The 25,000-nt window shown below is 37.5% G+C and overlaps 1 protein-coding gene and 1 long non-coding RNA gene across 4 annotated transcripts; one reads left to right on the forward strand and one right to left on the reverse strand.

The window, feature by feature from the left end:
• Positions 1–764: 764 nt before the first annotated feature.
• Positions 765–17,246, forward strand: LOC107802141 (uncharacterized). Of its 3 annotated transcripts, none has more exons than XR_001651774.2 (2): positions 765–1,046; positions 12,478–17,246. It is a non-coding gene; the product is annotated as an uncharacterized LOC107802141 (long non-coding RNA). The 3 variants fall into 3 exon arrangements; XR_001651773.2 differs by lacking the exon at positions 765–1,046 and adding an exon at positions 1,334–3,665; XR_001651772.2 differs by lacking the exon at positions 765–1,046 and adding an exon at positions 1,334–1,696.
• Positions 17,247–21,285: 4,039 nt separating this feature from the next.
• LOC107802140 (protein NEGATIVE GRAVITROPIC RESPONSE OF ROOTS-like) lies at positions 21,286–24,233 on the reverse strand. The gene is made up of 5 exons (XM_016625587.2): positions 23,983–24,233; positions 23,823–23,895; positions 22,548–23,068; positions 21,835–22,000; positions 21,286–21,739 (listed from the first exon to the last, which is right to left on the reverse strand). Exons 1-5 carry the CDS (start codon positions 23,986–23,988, stop codon positions 21,720–21,722), a joined length of 786 nt encoding a protein of 261 aa, XP_016481073.1. The 5' UTR covers positions 23,989–24,233; the 3' UTR covers positions 21,286–21,719.
• Positions 24,234–25,000: the final 767 nt, after the last annotated feature.

Genomic DNA, 25,000 nt, shown 5'->3' on the forward strand with positions numbered 1-25,000 from the left:
CAGTGTTTTTATCAGTCGGATGTTGTTATCATTTAGATACTCATGCACTCAGTGACACCGAATTTTGGGGATGGATTGTATAGTAATTTTGGAGTTATATTCTATTTTTTTAAAATAATTTCTTTAATATTAACTGCTTCCGCCTTTATTTAAAAGTTCTACTTTGTTGAGATGTCGAGTTGAGGCCTGCCTAGTTCCACGATAGGCGCGATCACGACAGGTGAGATTTTGGGTCGTGACATCAAGGTATTAATATCATTGTATGTAGTTATCTATTTCAAATAAATTATTATGAACTATTTCCTTCCATTTTTTGACTTTTATTTTCATTGATCATTAGGAAATGTGACACATGTATAACATGAATTTCTTAATAATACAAATAGTTATCTATTTCAAAGTAAGTTTGAATACTGAAAAAAGATAAAATTCATAAGTTACCCCCTAAATTATAGACCAAATTCATGTTACACATTTTTTGCCGAAAATTAACCTACACACTCAATCATTCTAAAGTGTAGCTGAAACACACCACTTTTGACAGCTGGCGAGCCCGTGTTTTACACAAAAAATAGGTGAGTGAATTTAAATTTTTGGGTCTGAACCATTATCTAAATGCCTCATTTTCAGCCTTTTTATTTTTTATTTTTTTGAGTTATTTCTTGGTTTTTCTATTTTTAACTATATCACCAAATAGTTTGGTCCCTATTCCACACAATAATCAGTCGAATTCTAATAGAGAATAATTGTAGAAATAGCTTAAATATAGATACAATAACATTGAAAAAAACTCCAAATATGAATCCACCATCAATAGAGAAGAAGCCAATATACAATAAAATAGAAATACCGCTACAACAGTGGCAATCGCCAGAGCTGTGGTGGTAAGGCAACTGGGAAACAAATGGATGACAACAAAACTATGGGTCACCAGAGTCTTTAATTTTCCGGTCAATCTTTCAGATTAAACAAAAAGGTGAAAAGAAGAGATATGATGCACGAATGAACTGCTAGAAAAAATAAATGCAACTTATGTGCTTGAGGAGGTAGAGTACCAAGACCGTTAGAGTTAATTGAGGTCTATTTAAATAGAAAGATTCTCTTGTTAGACTTTAGTCCACTTAGGTTTATGTTTTATGTTTATATCATAATCGTATTGAGTTTGTAATTTGTGTACGATTGAGATTTTTGGTCCTCGATAGTACTGATAGCATAGAAGGGTATTAGCATATACCATTCGCATTTACTGGGAATATTCCTATATATATATATATATATATATATATATATATATATATATATATATATATCTTAAGATGTATACTTTTGCAGATTCTCATCTATGAAAATATCACTAACTTGAACCCTAGAATAGTTTTTCAAACTTTTCTTTCACCTCTATTTACTGTTCCATTGATCTTGTATCATTTAGTATTAGAGCACTTTCTTGAGCTCTATGGGTGATAAAAATGGCAGATATGGACGAGATCAAGTCACTGTTTGAGAGAATGACTATTGAAATCACAAACTTCTCAATTAGGCAAACACAACTCAAAAATCATCATGAAAGAGCTTTTACTAAGCTAAAGAAGTCCTTGCATGTTGTGAAAAGGTATGATCGAGGAAAAAGAATAGAAGAAGTAGATGGTGGGGCAGATCTATATACCTACAAGTAACCCTACTGCTTGGGTACATGGTAATCATAGTGATTTTGCTACTTCTTAGTTTTCTTCCTGCTGGCTACCACGTAGGATTGGGGCTTGTGCCTCAATTTCAGGGTCTAAGGGTGTTGCTTCTCCTCATAGGCAGGCTCCTGCAGACCCTGTTTAAGGGTATTCAACAGCTGGAATCCATGATGGTGGCCTTGCTCAAGGCAATCATCAGTTGGTCATAATGAGGGTGGTGAGTTTGCTCCAGCAGCTCAAAACTCTGCAGCTACTTCTCCCAAGGGAACAAATATAACTTGCATGACCAAGTTAGAGTTGTAATGATCTGGTCGGTCGTTTTGAGAGTATTAGCCTCAATCCCTATTTACTATTTTTCCGTATCTTTTTCTGCTTATGTGACTTGCCGGGAAGTTTTGTTTTTGATTTCAGAGTGATTTGGGACGCTTAGTCCCTAAAACGGAAGCTTAAGTTCTAGGATTTTGACCGTAGTTAGAACTGTATGAAGATGACTTCGGAATAGAGTTTCATCAATTCCGTTAGCTCCGTTGGGTGATTTTGGACTTAGGAGCGTGTCCAGATTGTATTTTGGAGGTCTGTAGCTTAATTAGGCTTGAAATGGTGAAAGTTAAATTTTTGGGAAGTTTGACTGGAAGTGGACTTTTTGATATCGTGGTTGGATTCCGATTTCGAAAAATGGACTAGGTCCATAATATCTAATATGACTTGTGTGTAAAATTTAGAGTCAATCGGACGTGATTTGATAGGTTTCGGCATCGGTTGTAGAAGTTTGCAGTTTCATGTTCATTTAGTTTGAATTGGAGTGTGATTCGTGTTTTTGTTATTGTTTGATGTGATTTGAGAGCTCAACTAAGTTTGTATGATGTTTTAGGACTTATTGGTATATTTGGTTGAGGTCTCGGAGGCCTCAGGTGAGTTTCGGATGGTTAACGGATCAATTTGGACTTAGTGTTGCAGCTGAAGTTCCAGAAATATCTGGTGTTGGTTTCCTTCTACGCATTTGCGAAGGTTCTCCCGCGTTCGTGTAGAGGAAATGTGAGTGTTAATGAAATTGGCCTTCGTGTTCGCGAAGGATGTTCCGCGTTCGCGAGGCACTATGGTTTTAGGCTTATGCGTTCGCGATTGGGCCCTTGCGAAAGTTGAATTATTGGGTAGTTTGACCAAAAATGAACTTTTTGATATCGGGGTCGGATTCCGATTTTGAAAGTTAGACTAGGTCTGTAATGTCGAATATGACTTGTGTGCAAAATTTGGGGTCAATCGGACGTGATTTGATAGGTTTCGACATCGGTTGTAGAAGTTTACAGTTTCAAGTTCATTTAGTTTGAATTGGAGTGTGATTCGGATTTTTGTTGTTGTTTGATGTAATTTGAGGGGTCGACTAAGTTCGTATGGTGTTTTAAGACTTGTTGGTATATTTGGTTGAGGTCCCGGGGGCTCGGGTGAGTTTCGGATTGTTAACAGATTAATTTGGACTTAGTGTTGGAGCTGAAGTTCCAGGAATATCTGGTGTTGGTTTCCTTCTATGCGTTTGCGAAGGTTCTCCCGTGTTCGCGTAGAGGAAGTGTGATTGTTACTGAAATTGGCCTTCGCGTTCGCGAAGAATGTTCCGAGTTTGCGAGGCACTATGGTTTAGGCCTACGCGTCCATGATTGGGCCCTTGCGTTTGTGTACAGGAAGGGGCAGATAGGTCATTAGGCATTTGGCCTACGCAAATGCATAGTGGTGAACGCATTCGCGAAGCAGCAGGCAGTGGAAGCTCGCATTCGTGGAGGTTACTCGCATTTGCCAAGGAGGGATTTTTGGTTAGTGATATTTGTTCAACTCAAACGCGTTAATGTGGCCACGTTCGCGAAGAAGGAAATGCCTGGGCAGACTATAACATTTCAAAAACGAGGGTTTAGCCATTTTTATCAAAACTTGAGATAGAGAGCTTGGATTTGGACAAAATTTTGAGGGATTTTCAGAGGCATCGATTGGGTAATGATTCTTCACTTGTTTTTGGTTATATTCCACTAATCTATTATTAATTCCATCCTATAATTTGGGATTTAAGTTGGGTGAATGGGTGTTCGTATTTTGTGACTTTTATCCAATTCCAGGTCGACTTTTTGGGGTGATTTTCTAATTTCTTGTTAAAGTTTTGATTTTATTAATTAGATTAGTTTCTTATAGTTATAATTATGGTATGTAATTGCTTTTGGAAAGATTTAAGCCACTCAGAGTCAGAAAATCGTTGAAAAGGCATTCTTACCGATTGATTGAGCTTGGTTCGAGGTAAGTGGCTTACCTAACCTTGTGTGGGGGAAATACCCTTAGGACTTGATACTGTTGTGATACTTTTTGATATGTGAGCGTCGTGTACGTGAGGTGACGAGTGCGTACATGGGCTAATTGTTGAAAAATCTAATTTTTACTGAGTAGTAACATGTTACATCTTAATTGAGTTATACCAGCATATGTCGTTAGTCTGTTTTAGCATAATATCGCATGTCTACGTGTCTTAAATGCTTATTTGAAATCTGTGATGCATGCTTGTTGATTTCTTATTTTTCCTTGATCCGCATCCGTCTTAACTGTAGAATCCTTGTTGCTAATTGATATATTCATCGGTTTCGAGATGTGTGCTTGCTTTTGGGACTACGAGGCGGTACCTCGGGAGATCGCCCTGCACATTTACTTTTGGGACTACAAGGTGGTACCTCGGGAGATCTCCTTGCATATTTACTTATGGGACTACGAGACAGTATCTTGGGAGATCCCCTGCTATTTACCCTTATGTGTTGTGCTACTATTTTTCTATGGTTTTTCTCTTGAAAATTTTCCAGTCTCTTATTGCATTGCTGTATTATTCTGCCTTATTTATTATATACCAGTAGGACCCTGACCTGACCTCGTCACTGCTTGACCGAGGTTAGGCTTGACACTTATTAGGTACCATTGTGGTGTACTCACGCTACTCTTCTGCACATGTTTTGTGTGTAGATCCAGGTACTTCTTATAAGCCTCAATATCAGTGAGCACTGAGATTTTGGAGACTTCAAGGTATATCTACTCGCGTCCGCAGACCTTGGAGTCCCCCTCTATTCACTCATATGTCGTTTACCTCTCCGTACTTTCTTAGACTCTGGTGTATAGAGATACTTAGTTTTTCTTCTATAGCTTGTGACTTATGATTACAAGGTTTTGGGAATATTGTGTGTTCTCGACTGCTAGGTTACTTGTACATGTTGAGCGGCATTTAATCATTTTATAGTTATCTCTTGCAGCCTAGTTGTTAAATTCTATTTTTTCATTTATGTTATTCCGCAATTTGTAAGGCTTACCTAGTCATAGAGACTGGTGCCATCATGATGTCTTATAAAAGAAGATTTGAGTCGTGACAAGTTGGTATCAGAGCTCTAGGTTCATAGGTGTTATGAGTCACAAGTAGGTTTAGTAGAGTCTCGCGGATCAGTACGGAGATGTCTGTACTTATCTTCGAGAGGCTATGGAACTGTTAGGAAAATTACACTTCTTTGATCCCTTGTCGTGCGAAATTGTTGACTTCGAAATTCTAAACTTCTATTTTATATTCTCTCACAGATGGTGATAACACGTACAGGCGGATCTGATAAACTGGCACTCGCACACCCTACTAGAGCCGCGAGAGGCCGGGGCTAGGGTACAAGCCGAGGACGTCCATGCAGTGCAGCTAGAGCACCCCCACGAGGTGCTACAGAGGTGACCCTAGTTGCTCCAGCTGAAGGGTAGGCACCTGAGGCACCTATTGCTGCACCAACCTTCCAGGAGACTCTAGCCCAGTTTCTGAGCATGTTCAGCACCTTGGCTCAGGCTGGATTCATTCCACTTGCTCTTGCCCCATCTCAGGTCGGGGGAGGAGTACAGAGTCCCGCCTCTCGTACCCCAGAGCAGCGGGTTCAGGTCGACTAGGTTCTAGAGATCATACCGTTGCAGTCGATAGCTCCAGTTCAGCCCGAGGTTAAGGCAACAGTTTTAGAGGAGGAGCAGCTCAGGCTTGAGAGGTACAAGAAGTACTACCCTCCTACTTTCAGTGGCTTGGCGCCAGAGGATGCCTAGGATTTTCTTGAGGAGTGTCACCGTATCCTCCGTATTATTAGTGTAGCGAAGTCGATTGGGGTTTCTTTCACTACGTTCCAGCTTAGAGGAGCAGCCTATCAGTGGTGGCATGCTTATGAGTTGGGTAGTCCGACTGAGGCAGTTTCACTTACTTGTACTCAGTTCTCGCATATGTTCTTGAGGGAGTATGTTCCCCAGAGTCTTAGAGATGTATGGCGCATAGAGTTTGAGCAGTTGTGCTATGGTGCTATGATTGTGTCAGAGTATGCGGTTTGATTCAATGATTTGGCTAGGCATGCACCAGTCTTGGTTGCTACAGTTTGAGAGAAGGTCCGTCGATTTATCGAGGGGCTCCACCCCAGTATCATGCTTAACATGGCCCGGGAGTTGGAGATGGATATTTCATACCAGCAGGTTATGGGTATTGCTAGGAGAGTGGAGGGTATGCTTTCTTAGGAGAGAGAGGAGAGGGGGCTAAGAGGTCTCGAGAGTCTGGCACTTAAAGTGGTACTCTGCCCCAGCTGCAGTTCATCATGGTAAGGGCTATGTGAGTCGCCTTGTCCATTCAGCACTTTCAGCCGCCAGTGGTATTCCGGCTACTCCTAGGCCCCAGGAGCCTTATTATGCACCACTAGTGTCTAGTGCACCTCCTGCATGGGGTGCTTTCAGCGGTCAATCCAGCCGACCTATCCCGAGCCAACCACAGCAGCCACGCCCTCCGAGAGCTTGTTTTGAGTGTGGCAACACTCGCCATATGGTAAGGGATTGCCCTAGACTTAGGAGGGGTGCACCTCCACAGATTCCTCAGGCATCGCGTGCCCCACTAGGTCCTCATGGTATGATTACAGCCCGAACAACCACTCCACCTACTCAGCCAGCTCGAGGTGGAGGTCGGGCAGGTAGAGGTCGCCCTAGAGGGGAGGCCATACCAGATATATTCCTTTCCTACTCGTATAGAGGCAGTTGTTTCCGACTCTATCATTACAGGTATTGTTTCATTTTGTCATAGAGATGCGTCGGTTTTATTTGATCCAGGCTCCATTTATTCCTATGTGTCGTCTTATTTTTCTCCATATTTGGGTGTAGCCCGTGATTCTTTGAGTTCTCTTGTTTATGTGTCCACACCTGTGGGAGATTCTATTGTTGTTGAACACGTGTATCAGTTGTGTTTGGTGATTCTTAGTGGTTTTGACACGAAAGCTGATTTATTATTGCTCAGTATGATAGATTTTGATATTATGTTGGGCATGGACTAGTTGTCGCCCCATTATGCTATTCTTGATTGTCACGCCAAGACCGTGACGTTGGCTATGCCAAGATTACCACGGTTAGAGTGGAGAGGTACCTTAGATTATACTCCCAACAGAGTTATTTCATTTCTTAAAGCTCAATGAATGGTTGAGAAGGGTTGTGATGCATAACTAGCTTATGTGAGAGATGTCAGTATTGATACCCCTACAGTTGAGTTAGTTCCACTAGTAAGGGATTATCCAGATGTATTCCCAGCTGATCTTCCGGGCATGCCACCTAATAGGGATATTGACTTCGGTATTGATTTTTTTGCCAGGCACTCAACCTATCTCTATTCCTCCATATCGTATGGCTCTTCCTAAGTTGAAGGAGTTGAAGGAACATTTATAGGAATTGCTTAATAAGGGCTTCATTCGACCCAGTGTGTCACCTTAGGGTGCCCCAGTCTTGTTTGTGAAGAAGGATGGTTCTATGCGTACGTGCATTGATTATCGCCATTTGAACAAAGTTATAGTGAAGAACAGGTATCCATTGCCTCGTATTGATGACCTATTTTATCAATTACCGGGTGCCAGAGTGTTTTCCAAAATTGACTTACGTTCGGGCTATCATCAGTTGAAGATTCGGGAGCCAGACATTTTGAAGATTGCTTTTAGGACTCGGTATTGGTCACTACAAGTTCCTTGTGATGTCATTTGGGCTGACCAATGCCCCAATAGCATTCATGCACTTGATGCACAGTGTGTTTCGGCCCTAACTTGACTCTTTCGTCATTGTGTTTATTGACGATATTCTGGTGTACTCCTAAACTCGGGAGGATCATAAGCAGCACCCGAGAACTATGCTCAGACCTTGAGAGAAAGAAGTTATATGTAAAATTTTCGAAGTGTGAGTTTTGGCTAGACTTAGTGGCATTCTTGGGTCATGTATTACCGAGTGATAGGATTAAGGTGGATCCGAAGAAGGTTGAAGCAGTGCAGAGTTAGCCCAAATCGTCCTTAGCTATGGAGATCCAGAGTTTTCTTGGCTTGGCAGCATATTATCGTCGATTTGTTGAGGGTTTCTAATCTATTGCCGCACCTATGACCAGGCTAGCCTAGAAGGGTGGTCCATTCAGGTGGACAGAGGAGTGTGAGGAGAGCTTTCAAAAGCTTAAGACAACTTTGACTACGGCCCCAGTATTGGTATTGCCTACAGGTTTAGGGTCTTATACTGTATATTATGATGCATCGCGGATTGGTCTCGGCGTGGTGTTGATGCAGGATGGTAGGCAGATTGCCTACGTGTCCAGACAACTTAAGGTGCATGAAAAGAACTATTATGTCCATGACCTTGAGTTAGCAACTATTGTTCATGCCTTGAAGATTTAGCAGCACTATTTTATGGTGTCTCTTGTAAGATCTACACCGATCACCGGAGTTTGCACCATCTATTCAAATAGAAGGATCTTAACTTGCGTCAGCAGAGGTGGTCGGAGCTGCTTAAGGATTATGATATTACCATTTTGCACCATCCCAGGAAGGCCAATGTGGTGGCCGATGCTTTGAGTCACAGGCCGAAGAGTTTTGAGAGCTGAACATATCTACCAGTAGTAGAGAGGCCATTGGCGTTGGATGTTCTGACCTTATCCAACCAGTTTGTTAGATTGGATATTTCTGAGTCGAGTCGAGTTTTGGTTTGTGTGGTCTCTCAGTCTTCTCTTTATGATCGGATCATGGAACATCAGTATGATGACCCTCATCTACTTGTCCTTAGGGACACAGTTCAACACGATGATGCTAAGGAGGTCACTATTGGAGATGATGGTTCTTTAAGGATGCAGGTAGGCTATGTGTAACCAATGTAGATAGATTGCATGAGTTGATTCTCCAGGAGGCTCACAGTTCGCGATACTCCATTCATCTGGGTGCTGGTAAGATGGATTAGGACTTGAGGCGGCATTATTGGTGGAGAAAAATGAAGAAGAACATGTGTAGTATGCATCTTGGTGTCTAAATTGCCAGCAGGTGAAGAATGAGCATCAACAGCCAGGTGGATTGCTTCAGAAGCTAGAGATTCTGGAGTGGAAATGGGAGCGAATCACTATGGATTTTGTTGTTGGGCTTCCACAGACTCAGAGGAAGTTTGGTGCAGTTTGGGTGATTGTGGATAGGCTGACCAAGTCAGCTTATTTCATTCATGTGATGACTACTTATTCTTCCAAGAAGTTGGCTCGAGTTTATATCCGCGAGATTGTCAGGCTTCATGGTATGCTAGTATCTATCATCTCTGACCGGGGTACACAGTTTATATCACAGTTCTAGAGGGCTATACAACATGAGTTAGGTACTCAGGTTGAGTTGAGCACTATATTTCACCCTCAGACAGATGGACAGTCCAAGCGCACTATTTAGATATTGGAGGATATGCTCTGTGCGTGTGTAATGGAGTTTGGAGGTTTTTGGGATCAGTTCTTGCCACTTGTGGAGTTTGCCTACAATAACAGTAATTAGTCGAGCATTCAGATGGCACAGTATGAGGCTCTTCATGGTAGGTGGTGTCGGTCTCCAATGGGTTGGTTCGAACCGGGTGAGGCTAGGCTATTGGGTACAGACTTGGTTCAGGATGCTTTGGAGAAGGTTAACGTGATTCAGGATTGACTTCGCACAGCCTAGTCCAGACAGAAGAGTTATGCAGATCGGAAGGTTTGTGATTTTGCATTCATGGTTGGAGAGTGTGTCCTGCTCGGGGTGTCACCCATGAAGGGCGTTATGAGGTTCGGGAAGAAGGGCAAGCTGAGCCCAAGGTTTATTGGCACGTTCGAGGTGTTGCGGCGTGTTGGGGAGGTTTCTTATGAGCTTGTCTTGCCTCCCAGCCTGGTAGGATTCCATCCGGTATTTCATATTTCTATGCTCCAGAAGTATCACTGCGATTCGTCTTATGTGTTGAATTTCAGCTCAATCCAGTTGGATAAGGATTTATCTTATATTGAGGAGCCATTGGCTATTTTGGGCAAGCAGCTTCAAAAACTGAGGTCAAAGAACATTGCTTCCGTTAAGGTTCAGTGGAGGGGTTAACCGGTCGAGGAGGCGACTTGGGAGACCGAGCATGATATGCGCAGCCGTTATCCTCATCTTTCCACCACTTCTGGTATGTCTCTATACTCGTTCGAGGACGAACGATTGTTTTAAGAGGGGGCAGATGTAATGACCCAGTCGTTCGTTTTGAGAGTATTAGCCATGATCCCCTATTTATTTCTTTCCCCGTATTTTTTTCTGCTTATGTGACTTGTCGAGAGGTTTTGTTTTTGGTTTCGAAGTGATTTGGGACACTTAGTCCCTAAAATAGAAGCTTAAGTTCTACGATATTGACCATAGTTGGAACTGTGTGAAGACGACTTTGGAATGGAGTTTCGTCGGTTCAGTTAGCTCCGTTGGGTGATTTTGGACTTAGGAGCGTGTCCGGATTGTGTTTTGAAGGTCTGTAACTAAATTAGGCTTGGAATGGCGAAAGTTGAATTTTTAGGAAGATTGACCGGAAGTGGACTTTTTGATATCGGGGTCAAATTCCGATTCCGAAAGTTGGAGTAGGTCCGTAATATCGAATATGACTTGTGTGAAAAATTTGGGGTCAATCAGACGTAATTTGATAGTTTTCGGCATCGGTTGTAGAAGTTTACAGTTTAAAGTTCATTTAGTTTAAATTGGAGTGTGATTCATGTTTTTGTTGTTGTTTGATGAGATTTAAGGGCTCGACTAAGTTCGTATGATATTTTAGGACTTGTTGGCATGTTTGGTTGAGGTCATGAGGGCCTCGGGTGAGTTCCGGATGGTTAACGGATCAATTTGGACTTAGTGTTACAGCTGAAGTTCCAGGAATATCTTGCGTGTGGCTTCCTTTTACGCGTTCGCGAAGGTTCTCCTGCGTTCGCGTAGAGGAAGTGTGAGTGTTACTGAAATTGGCATTCGCATTCGTGAAGGATGTTCTGCGTTCGCGAGGCACTATAGTCTTAGGCCTACGCGTTCGCGATTGGGCCCTTGCATTGGCGTAGAGGAAGGGGTAGATGGGTCATCAGGCATTTGGCTTATGCGAAAGCGTAGTGGTAAACGCGTTCGCGAAGCAACAAGCTGTGGAAGCTCTGCATTCACGAGAGGTTACTTGCGTTCACGAAGGAGGGATTTTTGGTCGGTGATTATTTGTTCAACACGAACGTGATAATGTGGTTGTTTTCGTGAAGAAGGAAATGCCTGGGCAGGCTATAACATTTCAAAAATGAGGGTTTAGCTATTTTTATCAAAACTTGAGATACAGAGCTGGGATTTAGAAGACATTTTGAGTGATTTTCAGAGGCACCGATTGGGTAGTGATTCTTCACTTGTTTTTGGTTATATTCCACTAATCTATCGTTAATTACATCCTTTAATTTCGGATTTGAGTTGGGAAATTTGAAAAAAAATGGGAAAAAGTTCTTCAACCAAATTTTTGGGTTTTGATTGGGATTTTGACATCGGATTTGAGTAATTTTGGTACGAGTGAACTTGTGGGTGAATGTGTGTTCGTATTTTGTGACTTTTACCCGATTCCTATACGTGAGCCTGGGTCGACTTTTTGGGGCGATTTTCTAATTTCTTGTTAAAGTCTTGATTTCATTAATTAGATTAGTTTCTTATAGTTATATTTATGTTATGTAATTGCTTTTGGCTAGATTTGGGCCATTCGGTGTCGGAAAATTATGGATAAGGCATTCTGACCGATTGATTGAGCTTGGTTCGAGGTTAATGGCTTGCCTAACCTTGTTTGGGGAAAATCCTCTTAGGACTTGGTACTGTTGTGATACTTCTGTGATATGTGAGCGTCATGTACGTGAGGTGACTAGTGCGTACACGGGCTAATTATTGAAAATTTTGGTTTTCACTGAGTAGTAACCTGTTACATCTTAATTGAGTTATATCAACATGTGTAGTTATCCTATTTTAGCCTAATATCGCATGTCTATGTGTCTTAAATGCTTATTTGAAATCTGTACAGCATGCTTAGTTGATTTTCTGTTTTCCTTGATTTGTATCAGTCTTAACAGTAAAATCCTTGCTGTTAATTGTTGTATTCATCGGTTTCGAGCCGTGTGTTTACTTTTGGGTCTACAAGGCGGTACCTACGGAGATCCCCCTGCACATTTACTTTTGGGACTATGATGCGGTACCTCGGGAGATCTCCTTGCATATTTACTTTTGGGGCTACGAGACGGTATCTCGGGAGATCCTTGTTGTTTACCCCTTTGTGTTCTGCTGCTATTTTTCTGTGGTTTGTTTCTTGAAAATTGTCCATTCTCTTATTGCATTGCCATATTCTTCTACCTTATTTATTATATACTAGTAGGACCTTGACCTGACCCAGTCACTACTCGACTGAGGTTAGGCTTGGTACTTACTGGGTACCATTGTGGTGTACTCACGCTACTCTTTTGCACGTGTTTTGTGTACAGATCCAGGTGCTTCTTATCATCCTCGATATTAGTGAGTAGTGAGATTTTGGAGACTTCAAGGTATATCTGCTCTCGTTCGTAGACCTCAGAGTCCCCCTTTATTCCCTCTTATGTCGTTTGCTTTTCCGTACTTTCTTAGACTCTGGTGTATAGAGATACTTAGTTTTTCTTCTATAGCTTGTGACTTATGATTACCGGGGTTTGGGAATACTATGTGTACTCGAGTACTGGGTTACTTGTACATGCTAAGCAGCATTTTATTATTTTATAGTTATCTGTTGCAGTCTAGTTGTTAAATTCTGTTTCTCATTTCTGTTATATCGCAATTTGTTAGGCTTACCTAGTCGTAGAGACAAGGTGCCGTCACGACGTCTTACGGAGGGAGATTTGGGTCGTGACAGGAGTTCCCTCTCTTCAGTGACCTCGATCTTAAAGCTTGGATCTGCAAGGTAGAACAATTTTTCTCTTTAGATGAGGTTGACTATAACCAGAGAGTTAAGATAGCTTCAATACACTTTGATGATACAGCCATTAAGTGTCATCTTGCATACTTGAGAAGTAGATCTCACATGCCTTACCCTAGCTAGGAGGAGTATATTTATGCACTCATATATAGGTTTGAGGCCGAGTATGATGACCCCATATCAGAGCTTAAGCTAGTAAGACAAACTGGAATGGTGGAGGACTAACAGAAGAAGTTTGATAGAATTATGACAAGGTTGTACATCCTTCCTGGGTGTGCTATTAATGCCTTCATCACTGGCCTCACGCCATAGATTGGTTTTATAGTAAAAACCCACCAACTCTATTCACTACCTCAAATTTACCAGTTGGCTAGAAACACTGAGGCTTAGGTGAATGCTCAGTTGAAGATGACTTGGCCTAAATTGTATACTGGAGTCATCTTATACTAAGGGAAACATATATAGATATGCAACAAAGAGGGCATTCCACAAGAATGATGGGAACTTATTAAAAAGGAATGTTGCTGCTAATTGAAACAAGGGGAACACTAGGAAAATCACCACAACTGAGATGAATGAAAAGAGGCAAAAGGGGTTATACTTCTTCAGTGATGAGAAGTTTTTTCCTGGTCACAAATGCGGTAGAGCTAAACAATTGTACTTGTTGGAGGTAGAAGAAAAAGGGCAAAATGAAGAAAAAATAGGAGAATTAGCGGTGATAGAGAAACCTGTAGAAGTGACCGAGGAAATAGGAAATGAAGTAAAAGGTCAAGTATGTGAAATCTCAGTCAATGCTCTATAAGTACCAACCTTCCATAACTTGAGAGTGACTGGCTACTGCGAGAAAAGGCCACTGAGCATTTTGGTCGACCATGGTAGCACACACAACTTTATTAATGAGGAAGTAGCTAGGGAGTTGGGGGTCACAAGAATGAGGATTAATCCTTAAACCATGAATGTGACTGATGGCAACAATAGGCAAACTGATGAGGTCTGTAAATAGTCTTGGTTATTGCAAGGGGTTACCTATACAACAGATTTTTTACTGCTCTTTCTAGGTTCTTATGACATAATCTTAGGTGTGCAGTGGTTGCTTCCATTATGGGATCTTAATTAGAACTTCAGGGAGCTAACCTTGGGATTTAGTTATCAAGGACGAGAATGTGTTTTGAAAGGAGAAGTGGAGAAAATCAAAACTATGGAAGCCAAGAAACTAGATAAGTTGGCTAACAATGTGGGACAATTGTTTATGCTTAGGGTGCTAATACCCAGGGAAGAGGAGCAGACAGAGATTGATCTTACCATGCCTTTACATATTCAATCACTCACTGAGGAATACCACAAACTATTTACCGACCCTCAAGGATTACCTCAATCTAGGGGGCTATTTGATCACAAGACTCCTTGGCAGTAGAGTACGATGTTGTTAACCTCAGACCTTACAGTATTCTTCACGACAAAATGATATAATTGAGAGGTTGATACAAGATATGTTGGATCAAGGGATTATGCAGCCAAGCTCCAACCCCTATGCTTCTCTAGTAGTCTTGGTAAGGAAAAAGGATAGAAGTTGGAGGCTATGTGTTGACTATAGGGGCCTAAATAAGGTTACAATCAAAGATAAGTTCCCTATCCCAATTATTGAGGAATTACTTGATGAGTTAGGTGGATCACAATTTTACTCAAAGATAGAACTCATGCCTGGTTACCACCAGATTAAGATGGTAACAGAAGATGTAGCTAAGATAGCTTTCAGAACCCACTCAGGATATTATGAGTATTTGGTAATGCCTTTTGGGATCACCAATGCTCCTTCTTATTTCTAGAGTTTGATAAACAATGTGTTCAAAGAGCGCCTTAGTTTATTTTGGTGTTATTTTATGATATTTTGATGTTTAGCAAAAATCTGTTTGAACACTTGGTACATCTTAGGATGAACTTTGAGTTGCTAGTAAAACACAAGTTGTTTGCCAGGAAGTCTAATTGTTCTTTGGGGCTAGCAAAATTGAGTACTTGGGGCATATAATATCTGGTGAAGGGGTAGCCACTAATCCTAAGAAGATTGCAACAGTGCACTCTTGGCCAATACCAAGGAATGTCACGGAGTTAAGAGGCTTTCTAGGATTGACAAGTAACTATAGAAGGTTCATCAGACAATATGGGGTAACTAGTAGACCATTGACAGAGTTACTCAAAAAGGATAGGTTCCAGTGGACAAGCAAGGCAGATGAGGCATTTGGCAAGTTGAAAGATGCCCTTACTTCAGCACTTGTTGGCACTACCAAACAATCTATTTATGTTTGTGGTAGAAACTGATACATGTGACTATAGCAGTGGGGTTGTTTTGATGCAAGACGGCCATCATATAACTTATCTCAGGAAAGGTCTATCAGGAAGGCATCATGCCTTTTCAGTTTATAAGAAGGAGTTGTTAGCTCTTGTTATGGTTGTTACTATGTGGGCACAATACTTATTGGGGAGACATTTTGTAGTGAGAACTGATCAAAAAGTATTGAAGTTCTTATTGGATCAAAATCTCCTCACTGGATCTCAAATGAAGTGGATAGCCAAACATATGCATTTGATTTTGTGATAGATACAAAAAGGGAAGAGAGAAAAAGACAGCTGACTCCCTATCCAAAGTTCTTTAAGGAGAGTTAGCCATGGTTTTATTGACCCTAGCTAACTATGATATCTTCCAGAAAATTAAGGATATTTGGGTAAAATATACATGGGCTACAAAGATCATAGCTCACATCCAAGAATAAGGAGAGAGACAAAAGGGATACATTTTTGTAAACCAACAACTAAGAAGAAATGGCAAGCTGGTTGTGGGGAATGACACTTTCTTGAAGCAAGAAATCATTCAAACATGGTATGAAACACCTGCAGGAGGTCACTCCATAATAGAGAACACTTACAAAGTGTATCTAGTCTCTTCTACTGGAAGGGGCTCAAGAAAGACATAACAGTCTATGTGAGAAAATGTGCTACCTGTCAAAGAAGCAAGTATGATAGAAGTGCTTACCCAGGGTTGCTACAACCTTTGCAAATTCCTAACACTGCTTGGTCCAGCATTTGTATGGTTTTCATATATGGACTTCCAAAAATCTAAAGGCAAGACAACCATATTGGCAGTGGCGGATAGACTTACAAAGTGTGGCCACTTCTTGGCCATAAGTCACTCCTACTCTGCCACCTATGTGCGAGAAAACATTATTAGTGATAGGGATCCAGTGTTTGTCCACAATATACAGCAGGATCTTTTTGTTATGCAAAGCGTAACACTCAGTACTGCTACAGCTTATCATCCCCAAACAAATGGCAAACAGAGGTACTCAATAGAACTATGGAGACTTAAGATATTTTTGTTCGGATAACCAGCATAATTGGGCTGCTTACTTATCACTGGCAGAATGGTGGTACAATACAACGAAGACTCACTATAAGGGAGCTGAAGATCCAATTGCTCAAATTTCACATTCACAGGGCACAACTAAGAATGGTAGCTATGAACAAACATATAACCGACAGACAATTCAATGAAGGGGATTGGTTTTATCTAAAATTTCAACCTTATATGCAAATTACCCTCTCTAAATTCTTTCTCTAAGCTCTCAGCCAAGTATTATGGCCCTTACCAGATTATATGAAAAATTGGTCCAATTGCTTACAAACTATCACTTCCCTCCCATGTTGTTATCCACCCCACCTTCCATGTCTCCAGTTTAAACCATGATATGACATCCCTGCTCAATTCAATCACCCTTCAGTTGTTGTTATCACCAGCCCCTACTATGTGGAACCCCAAGAAATTCTGGACAGAAGGATGATAAAACGAGGGAACAAGGCAGTCCCTCAAATTTTGGTACTATGGTCAAAAATACTGAAGGAGCAAGCTACCCGGGAAGATTATTCAACTATGAAGCTGAAGTTTCCTTTTTTCCTTCCTTGAGGACAAGAAGGTTCTGCAAGGGAAGGGCTGATGCCAGAATGAATTGCTAGGAAAAAGAAATGCAACTACTTTGCTTGAGGAGATAGTACCTAAGGATTGCGGAATATTACCAGACCGTTAGAATTCATTGGGGTCTATTTAAATTGAAAATTTCTTTTGTTACATTTTAGTCCACTGAGGTTTATGTTTTATATTTATATCATAGTCACATTAAGTTTGTAATTTCTGTACGATGGGCATTTTTGGTCCTCGATAGTACTGACAACAGAGGAGGGTACGAGCCTTATCTCTTAGTAATGAACCTGGGGAATATTCCTCTATATATTTTGTAATTCCTTGCATTTTGCAGATTATTATCTATGAAAATATCACTAACTTAACCCCTAGAATAGTTTTAGCCTAGATTTTCAAACTTTTCTTCCGCTTTTATTTACTGTTCCATTGATCTTGCATCAAGATAGAAAAATAAAGAACGATGGAGAAGCTCCGTTTCCGACCAGATTCTGTATATCTGGCCACGATTCGACCATTCTTCGACATGTTTCCTCCAGATTTGATTGTCTGGCAATGGCAAAGGAGCGACTTTCGCCAGCCGGCCGACATGGAGTTGTCCGACGGCCAGTGATTTTGAGGGGTTATTTCGGTGGATTTTAATGGAGGAAAACACTTACAACGGGGAAGATGACTAAAAGTGAGGTTGGGGTAGAGGTGAGATGCGTTGGAGAGGGGATACTTTGACTCTTTTTTTTAAGAAAAAATATTAATTAGGATGGTAAAAATGTATTTTAATTTTCTTGAGTTATAATATGTGCCATCACTTTATTGGTGTGTGATATCACACAAACTTTGACAAACCGGTCAAGAAGAAAGTGTCGTATCTTAACTATACTTATGAAAGGTTGAGTGTGTTAGATAATTTTTGTCGACATAACAGGAATTTGGTCCATAGTTCAGGGGTAACTTATGTATTTTTGATGAGGTTTATTGTCCCAATCAAAAGGTTAAGAGGGTATTGTTTCCAAAATATAGGTTAAGGAAGTTTAGTGAAATTTACTCTAAAATCTATATATATATAGTTATTATCTATTTTTAGATAAAGTTCTAAATATGAATTTAAATTAAAAAAAATTATCTTTTTTTATCATGTTAGGAACTTTTATTATTTTTTCTAATTATTTAGATACTACTTCGCCTCTAGCAAAAAAAAAAAAAAACTACTTCGTATAACTATAAAACTCTTTCATATTTAAAATACTATAAGTATAGTTCTTTGAAACACTGTAGCTGGATTTGAATAAAACGAAATTTTTTTAAAACAAATGTAATATATAGGGCACACATCTATGTTTATAGGGTACACATCTATGTTTATCTAAATAACAAAAAAGAGTTTATAAAACTAAATAAAGTTTATTTACATATATGATAAAGTAAAAATACATGCTGGAGAAAGAAACATCACAAAATCAGTCAATATTAAAAAAAATTATTTCTTTTTTCTTCTTGAAGAATATTTGTTTGAAGAGTCAATTTGCATAAATGGACATCAAACAAATAACAAAACTTTGGCTATACAAGTGCTATATTAATTTCAATTTAGCACATTCAAGGAATTGAAGGGTATAAGCTGAAACCCCTTCATTTAGCTGTAGTCAGGCCAATATTGCAAGTGTATAATATTTTTTCGTTGAAGAATATTAGTTTTGAATCATTAGATTATGTGAAAGACAAACTCAACAAGAGAGAAATTGGTTTCTAGTTGATAGTTTCTAATGCGACTTCTAAGTGTAACAAGAGTATATATAAAGAAAAAATTGATATGACGTGAAATATTTTTTAAAAACTGTAAAAAAAATAATTCGAAAAAACTCTTTACCTTTTTTAATTCAAAGATAATAAAAAGATAAAATATTTTTGAACATTAGTAGAGAGTTTTAAAATTATTATAATAGAAGTTATATCATGGATAAACTCAAAAAACCTAAATCTTATGGAATATTCACATAATATCCGGCCATATTTATTGTTTATATTTTATAGCTAATATAAATAGACGATATACCGATAACATACGATTATACACATATTATATATGAATTATATATAAATTACACATCATTCAATTTTTTAATTTAAGTGGTCGGGTGAGCACCTATTTAGGCTGATTAGATAAAACCAAAAGAAAAATATGAAATAATTTCAACCAGATACTAAAAATATAATTAAAGTTAATATGTAGATAATTTTTATTAAAACTCATCCTTTTATAGTGAAATAAATTAATTTTTGTAACAAAAGAAATAATGACATAAAAAATAAGATAAAAGAAAATAAATATTGAAAAAAATGTTAGAAAGATCTAAAAACGAGAAATAAAAGATGACAACAAATTTCTTCTTATGTTTCATCTTTGTTGAGTATAAAAATTTGAAAGTTAATCTCATCAATTTCAAATATATTTTTTTCAACGCAAATACATAGATTATAAGATAAGGATATCTTAGAATATTTTTTTAATTTACATTATGTCTCGTTTTTAAAAAATCACTATTACTAACAAACTGATATGATATTCGAATTTGAATTGGAATGCAATTTGAGTTGTTTGCATTGAGGTTAAGCCAAATATAGTGTCAAAAAATAAACTACTTGACAATTTTAAGACAATATATGCAATATTTTATAATAATAATCAACTAATTTAACATTTAATGATTCAAAGAACAATTTTTTTGTATATATAGAGTATTAAAAATTCAAATTATGAGGCTAGAGATATCGGTAAATTTAAAGCGGAGTCATACTGAAATAAATCCGGCCAAAGAATCATTTAAATTTTTAGATAGTCGATTAAAGTGAATTTTAAATTAACGATAATATCTTCATTTGCATCATTATAAAGATAATCATTATTATAATATATAAAAAAATTTAGAAATTGAAATTTTAGAATAGAAATATTTTTTGAAAGATAAAATCATACCAAATAAGAGTTCAAATCGTAGTATAAGAGTTACTTCGTAATCAAAGAATCGTTTATATCGTGTCAACCTTTGTGTTTTACCATAAATATGAGTTATTATTTCACTTTATGACTATTTTTAGGTTCCAATGATACATATGAGAATAGTGCAAAAATAAAATTATCACTACGAGAATTGAAATAATTTTAGTCTTTTTTCATGTAGTGTTTCTTAATTAATATCTGACAATTATCTATAATCATTTAGAAGGTTTAAATGTTAAGGTTATTTACATATAATTCAAATAACCAAATATTTAACATGGTTAATGTCAAATATCAAAATGGAGTAAAAAAATTCACTAGCTAATGAATTTTTTATATTTTTAGATAGCAAACTAAAATGAGTTTTGAATTAAGAATAATATTTTCAATTACATTATTATAAAAATAATTATTATTGAAAAATTATGTTTTAGAAACTGAAATTTTAAGAAAGAAATATTTTTTAAGAGATATCAACACACCAAATAAGAGTTCAAGTAGTAGTAAAAGAGTTAACTCTTATCCAAAGAGTCATTCATTGTCTCGACATTTGATTGTTTTGACTTAAATATGAGTTATTATTTTACTTCCTGACTATTTTTAGGATCCAATGACACCGGCAAGAATGGTATCAAAAAAGAAAAATATAAGAAATGGTTAATTTTTCATGTAATTAATATCCAATGATTATCTATATTTACTGAGAAAGTGTAAATTTTAAAATTATTTACATACAATCCAAATAACTTAAATATTTGACATGATTAGTGTCCGCGCATCCGCGCGGGTGCTAATACTAGTATCGAAATGAAAGTAAACAACTGCTCCGCCTAGCCTATCTCCAGGCCGGATTCTAGCATAACCCCTATTTCCTATGCTTGGTTCCACAATCAATCTCTGATCCTATACGAGGAAAAAAATAAAAATAAACTAAACGCATCTAATTCTGTTGTCGTATTGTTGGTTGTACGGCATGCAATTATTCCTTTATTTGTTTGACTATAAAAAAAAAGTTATTAATGCAGATTACTAAGAAAAATGTCAAAAAAAAGGTATGTTGCCCTGTTATTTGTGTCATAAAGTTAACAGCTTCTCTTAACCATACACACTATTATGTAACAAATAATGTTGATTGAAAATATGAACTAATGTATTTTGATTTGACTAGCTAAATAACATCACATATCACGCCAAATAGCCAACTAAGGCACATTACTAATGTAAAAATTTCAAGATCACAAATAGTACTAAAAGAAGAGTGGAGAGACTTCTTGTACTACAATTCCACAGTAGTACAAAATCACAAGATTCCCTTTGAAACATTACACAACATGTGTTGCATCCATCAAAGGATACAACCATGGAAAAAGACGTAAGTACCCTTCCAAAAAGATAATTATATTGTTATCTTTGTACATAGGAGAGTCATAATTTCCGGAGCCTGTGGTTATAAGAAAAGTGGTTTCTTTAGAAAAAACCAAAACATGGTTATAAAAAAATAGGAAGTTGGAAAAAACTCCAAATTTATTCTTGGACTATTTGAAATTGAGTAAATTTGTCCCCTGTTAAAATTTTGATCTTAATATTACCCTACCAGTTAGTACAACGTCTCATTTTTGCCCCACCCGGTAGGGCTCAAGGACAAAATTGAAACTTTTTCTAACGACAAGGATAATATTAGACTAAAAATTTAACGGAGCAAAAAAGTTCCTCAATTTTGGAAAGTACATGGGTAAATTTGACCATTTTCTCTCAAAAGTTTGATAGTATCCTAATATGTTGGCCTTCCTTGAAATGGAACAACAGAAAGGTTTATCTATATTTCCAAGACGATAACTGCAAAATGAAAAAAAAATAAGCTCTCGTTAGCTAGAGTTAAGCTAAATTTTGGTTTTTTTTCTTAGATATAAAAATTATTGAATGTTGCTTACAATCAGAATCGGTCTTCACCCATTTAGATCCATCATTACAGGTTTTCTCTCGTTTTTTCTCTTCTTGCTCTTTCTTTTGTGGATATTTATCCTCTAAATATCTCTTTGTCGATGTCCGAGACGCATTTTGAGAGTTTATTTTCTTGGAAAGTATTGTCCTCAAAAGCTGCAATAGTAAGATGCAATTGTTAATAACACAAGATAAATTTGTTAAAGAAAAATTAGTGGTGAATATAGTTAAGAAGGTATAGCTGATTCAATATTTTTGACACGAAACTTGATTATGCATAGTTTTAATAAATACTACATTTAACCAAATTTTATGCAAAATAAGAACTAGTGAGACTCCCATCTAGTATAAACAATTAGAGGATTTCAATCGATCCTGACCCCATAAGCGGGATCAAACATATTGCTATTAGAAGCAAAACCACGTATTTCTTTTAGAGAAACATTTCACAATATGAGTCTAGCTAATTAATACATTCTAGAGAACTCGGAATGAATATTAATATGATTTCAAGATCTATGAAAACAAAATTAGAAGAAAAAAAGATTAATTGAATCCATAATTTGATCCGGTGGCAAAAACATAAATACTGAACCTATAAAGTTAAAATCTTCGATCCGGCTATATATGAGAAGAACATAAAAGAAGTTGCAAAAACCTTAACAAGGATAGGAAATAAAAATTAATAGAAATATATTTATACCTTTTCCATTCTTGATTCCTGAAATGTGTCTCGTAAACTAGGAGCTGGACCAAAATTACCACTTGCACAAACGAACATTTTCTTGAGAAGAAAAGAAATAGATTTCTTCCCAATTTTGTTGTGCTTACTACAGACATCTTTGCATCTTCCTATAATCACTCTTATAGTTCTGTCAATTTCTTCCTCGTCATAATCAAAATTGTCTGAGTTAGTACTGCTTAATCTGCTGGAACTAATCCTACGATCAACCTCCAAACTTGATGGACAATTAAGAAATCTGTCCAATGGAAGAATATCATCAGCATTATTAGCAGCCGGTTTTCGGGATAATAATTTTGTTAATTCTTTTTGTAATTTGCCAACTTCTTCAGGTGTGAACTCTGCTAAATCTGGTGAATTCTCTAGGAGATGATCATTTTGTACGTGTAATTGGCTCTGTTTGAAATCACTGCTCTTATTGCCAAAAGTTCCAATTGTCAATAATGAATATGGCCAATCTGTGAACTCTTCATTTGTTTGATCTGTGACCAAAAATTAAACAGTCAATCTAACAACTTAAAGAGACAGTCCAGCATTTTCTCAAATTTCGAAAATTTATTGTCTACTTTTAATTAAGGTATAATGTAGTATTTGAGGAAATTAGAATGCATTCCCCTGTAAAAGATGGTCAGTTGAACACCATTTGAAGGAAAAATGTATTGTATACTTGAGTCAAATATTACTTTCTCATACAAGTATATTAAAACTTAAACACCTTAACTAAATTTCTGGCTTTGCCATTATAGTCACTACACGTGTAAATAATGCGTTAGTTTCTTATATCGACCTTTCCAAAACCGGCCCTTATCCTTCCCCATAAATGTTTTGAGGGAAAAAAAAATTCTTTAACTTACTTCTAATATAACTTCTGTGGTAAATGAGAATAGCAATGTCAATAAAATCCAGTGAAATCCCATAAATGAGGTGTGAGGCTGATAGTGTATATGCAATTGGTAATAGACCCTCGGTTCAATGAACGATGAAAAGAAACAGTAACAACAACAACATACTAAGAAAACCGAAGTAAAAGATAATAAGAGAACAACATGTATTAGTAATAGCAATCTAGGAATAAGGAAAATACCAAACTAACACTTAATACTACTGGTATGGAAAAGAAAAGAAAAATGCTCGACTACCTACTAACTACTATAGTTTGCATGCATGTCCTAGGAAAAGCTGCACCAAGAGAATGGAGTTTGGTTTTGCTAATAAGAGAAGAGGAAGAAGGCTTACTTGTGGTTGGAACTGCATTACATTTTCTGCTTCCTTGTCCCCCATTTAACTTATTATGCATCCAGTTTAAGAACTGCAAACCAAAACCGAGTAAATTTATCAACCTAGCAATATACAACTTTAGAATAATTGCTGCAACTTTCATACTAATTTAACCAACCTTCATATCCAGAAATGAATCTGCTATTGACGTTTGAGAAGTTGGTAATTGGACAGTAGAAGAAAGCTGATAAGTCAATGAGAAAGGAACTTTAGAAGTAGTAATAAATAAAGATTGGTGTAAGTTTGTCACTCTCTATTAGTATTCTTGAGTCAACTATTAGTAGTATCAAAACATAGACCTATTAGTTTCTATTACTAGCCCAAGACATTTTCTTCTCTTTTTATATGGACAAAAGTGAAACATGCAAATTTGCCTATGTAGAATAAAGATAATGCACACATTGAGGAGTAATGTGCGCGCACAGTATAGTACTTGAGTGACCACACTGTTGAAAGAGGAATGCGTGGCTATGCTTTCTTCCATTAGATTAATGCTAATCTTTAGGCATCTTTCTAGCTTCTAAGTATGGATTTAATTTAACTAATTATATACACTGATAGTGGAAAGAGGAGCCTTGGTATAACTGGTAAAGTTGATGTCGTGTGACCAGAAGGTCACGGGTGTAGCAGCTTAATACACTACTTTTTATATACACCGATAGTGTAAAGAACGTCCACGCTATTGCTATATTTTAACCTGTTGTAGTATATTATTTAATTTGTCTCATTTTCCGGGTTACTAAAGCCATTTACCGATGATATTTACTCTTACTTATCGTTTAGGTGAGCCTAAACATTCTTTTACATTATCAGTGTGTGAATGAGGAGAATCAATCTCAAAGAAAACATTTGTTATCCAACGGTTGTTGTGACGCCACGACTTGTATGACTATCCCTCCTAATGACATCAAACAAATATCTCCAACTTAATGAATACGCATTAGTAGTACTGTAGTATCTATAAGTTTGCTTTCAAATCTCATTCTTGAATTTTATTTTCTTATTCTGTTATCCACCGTGGGTTAAGAGCTAATTAATTAAATAACCAACAACTCGCTTATTTTTTTTCTTTCTTTTGTTCTTTTAGGGGGTAAATATATTTTGTTATCCTTAATACTTTCCTTCCACTTATCAGC

Source organism: Nicotiana tabacum, chromosome 20 (genome assembly GCF_000715075.1).
Source record: "Nicotiana tabacum cultivar K326 chromosome 20, ASM71507v2, whole genome shotgun sequence".
In the NCBI taxonomy this organism is placed as follows: Eukaryota; Viridiplantae; Streptophyta; class Magnoliopsida; order Solanales; family Solanaceae; genus Nicotiana; species Nicotiana tabacum.

Coding starts and splice junctions, on each gene's coding strand:
- LOC107802140 (XM_016625587.2), bottom strand. Junction 23,069..23,822: donor TAATGCAGTTCCAACCACAA/GTAAGCCTTCTT, acceptor TTTTGGTCACAG/ATCAAACAAATGAAGAGTTC. Junction 22,001..22,547: donor AGGAATCAAGAATGGAAAAG/GTATAAATATAT, acceptor TTACTATTGCAG/CTTTTGAGGACAATACTTTC.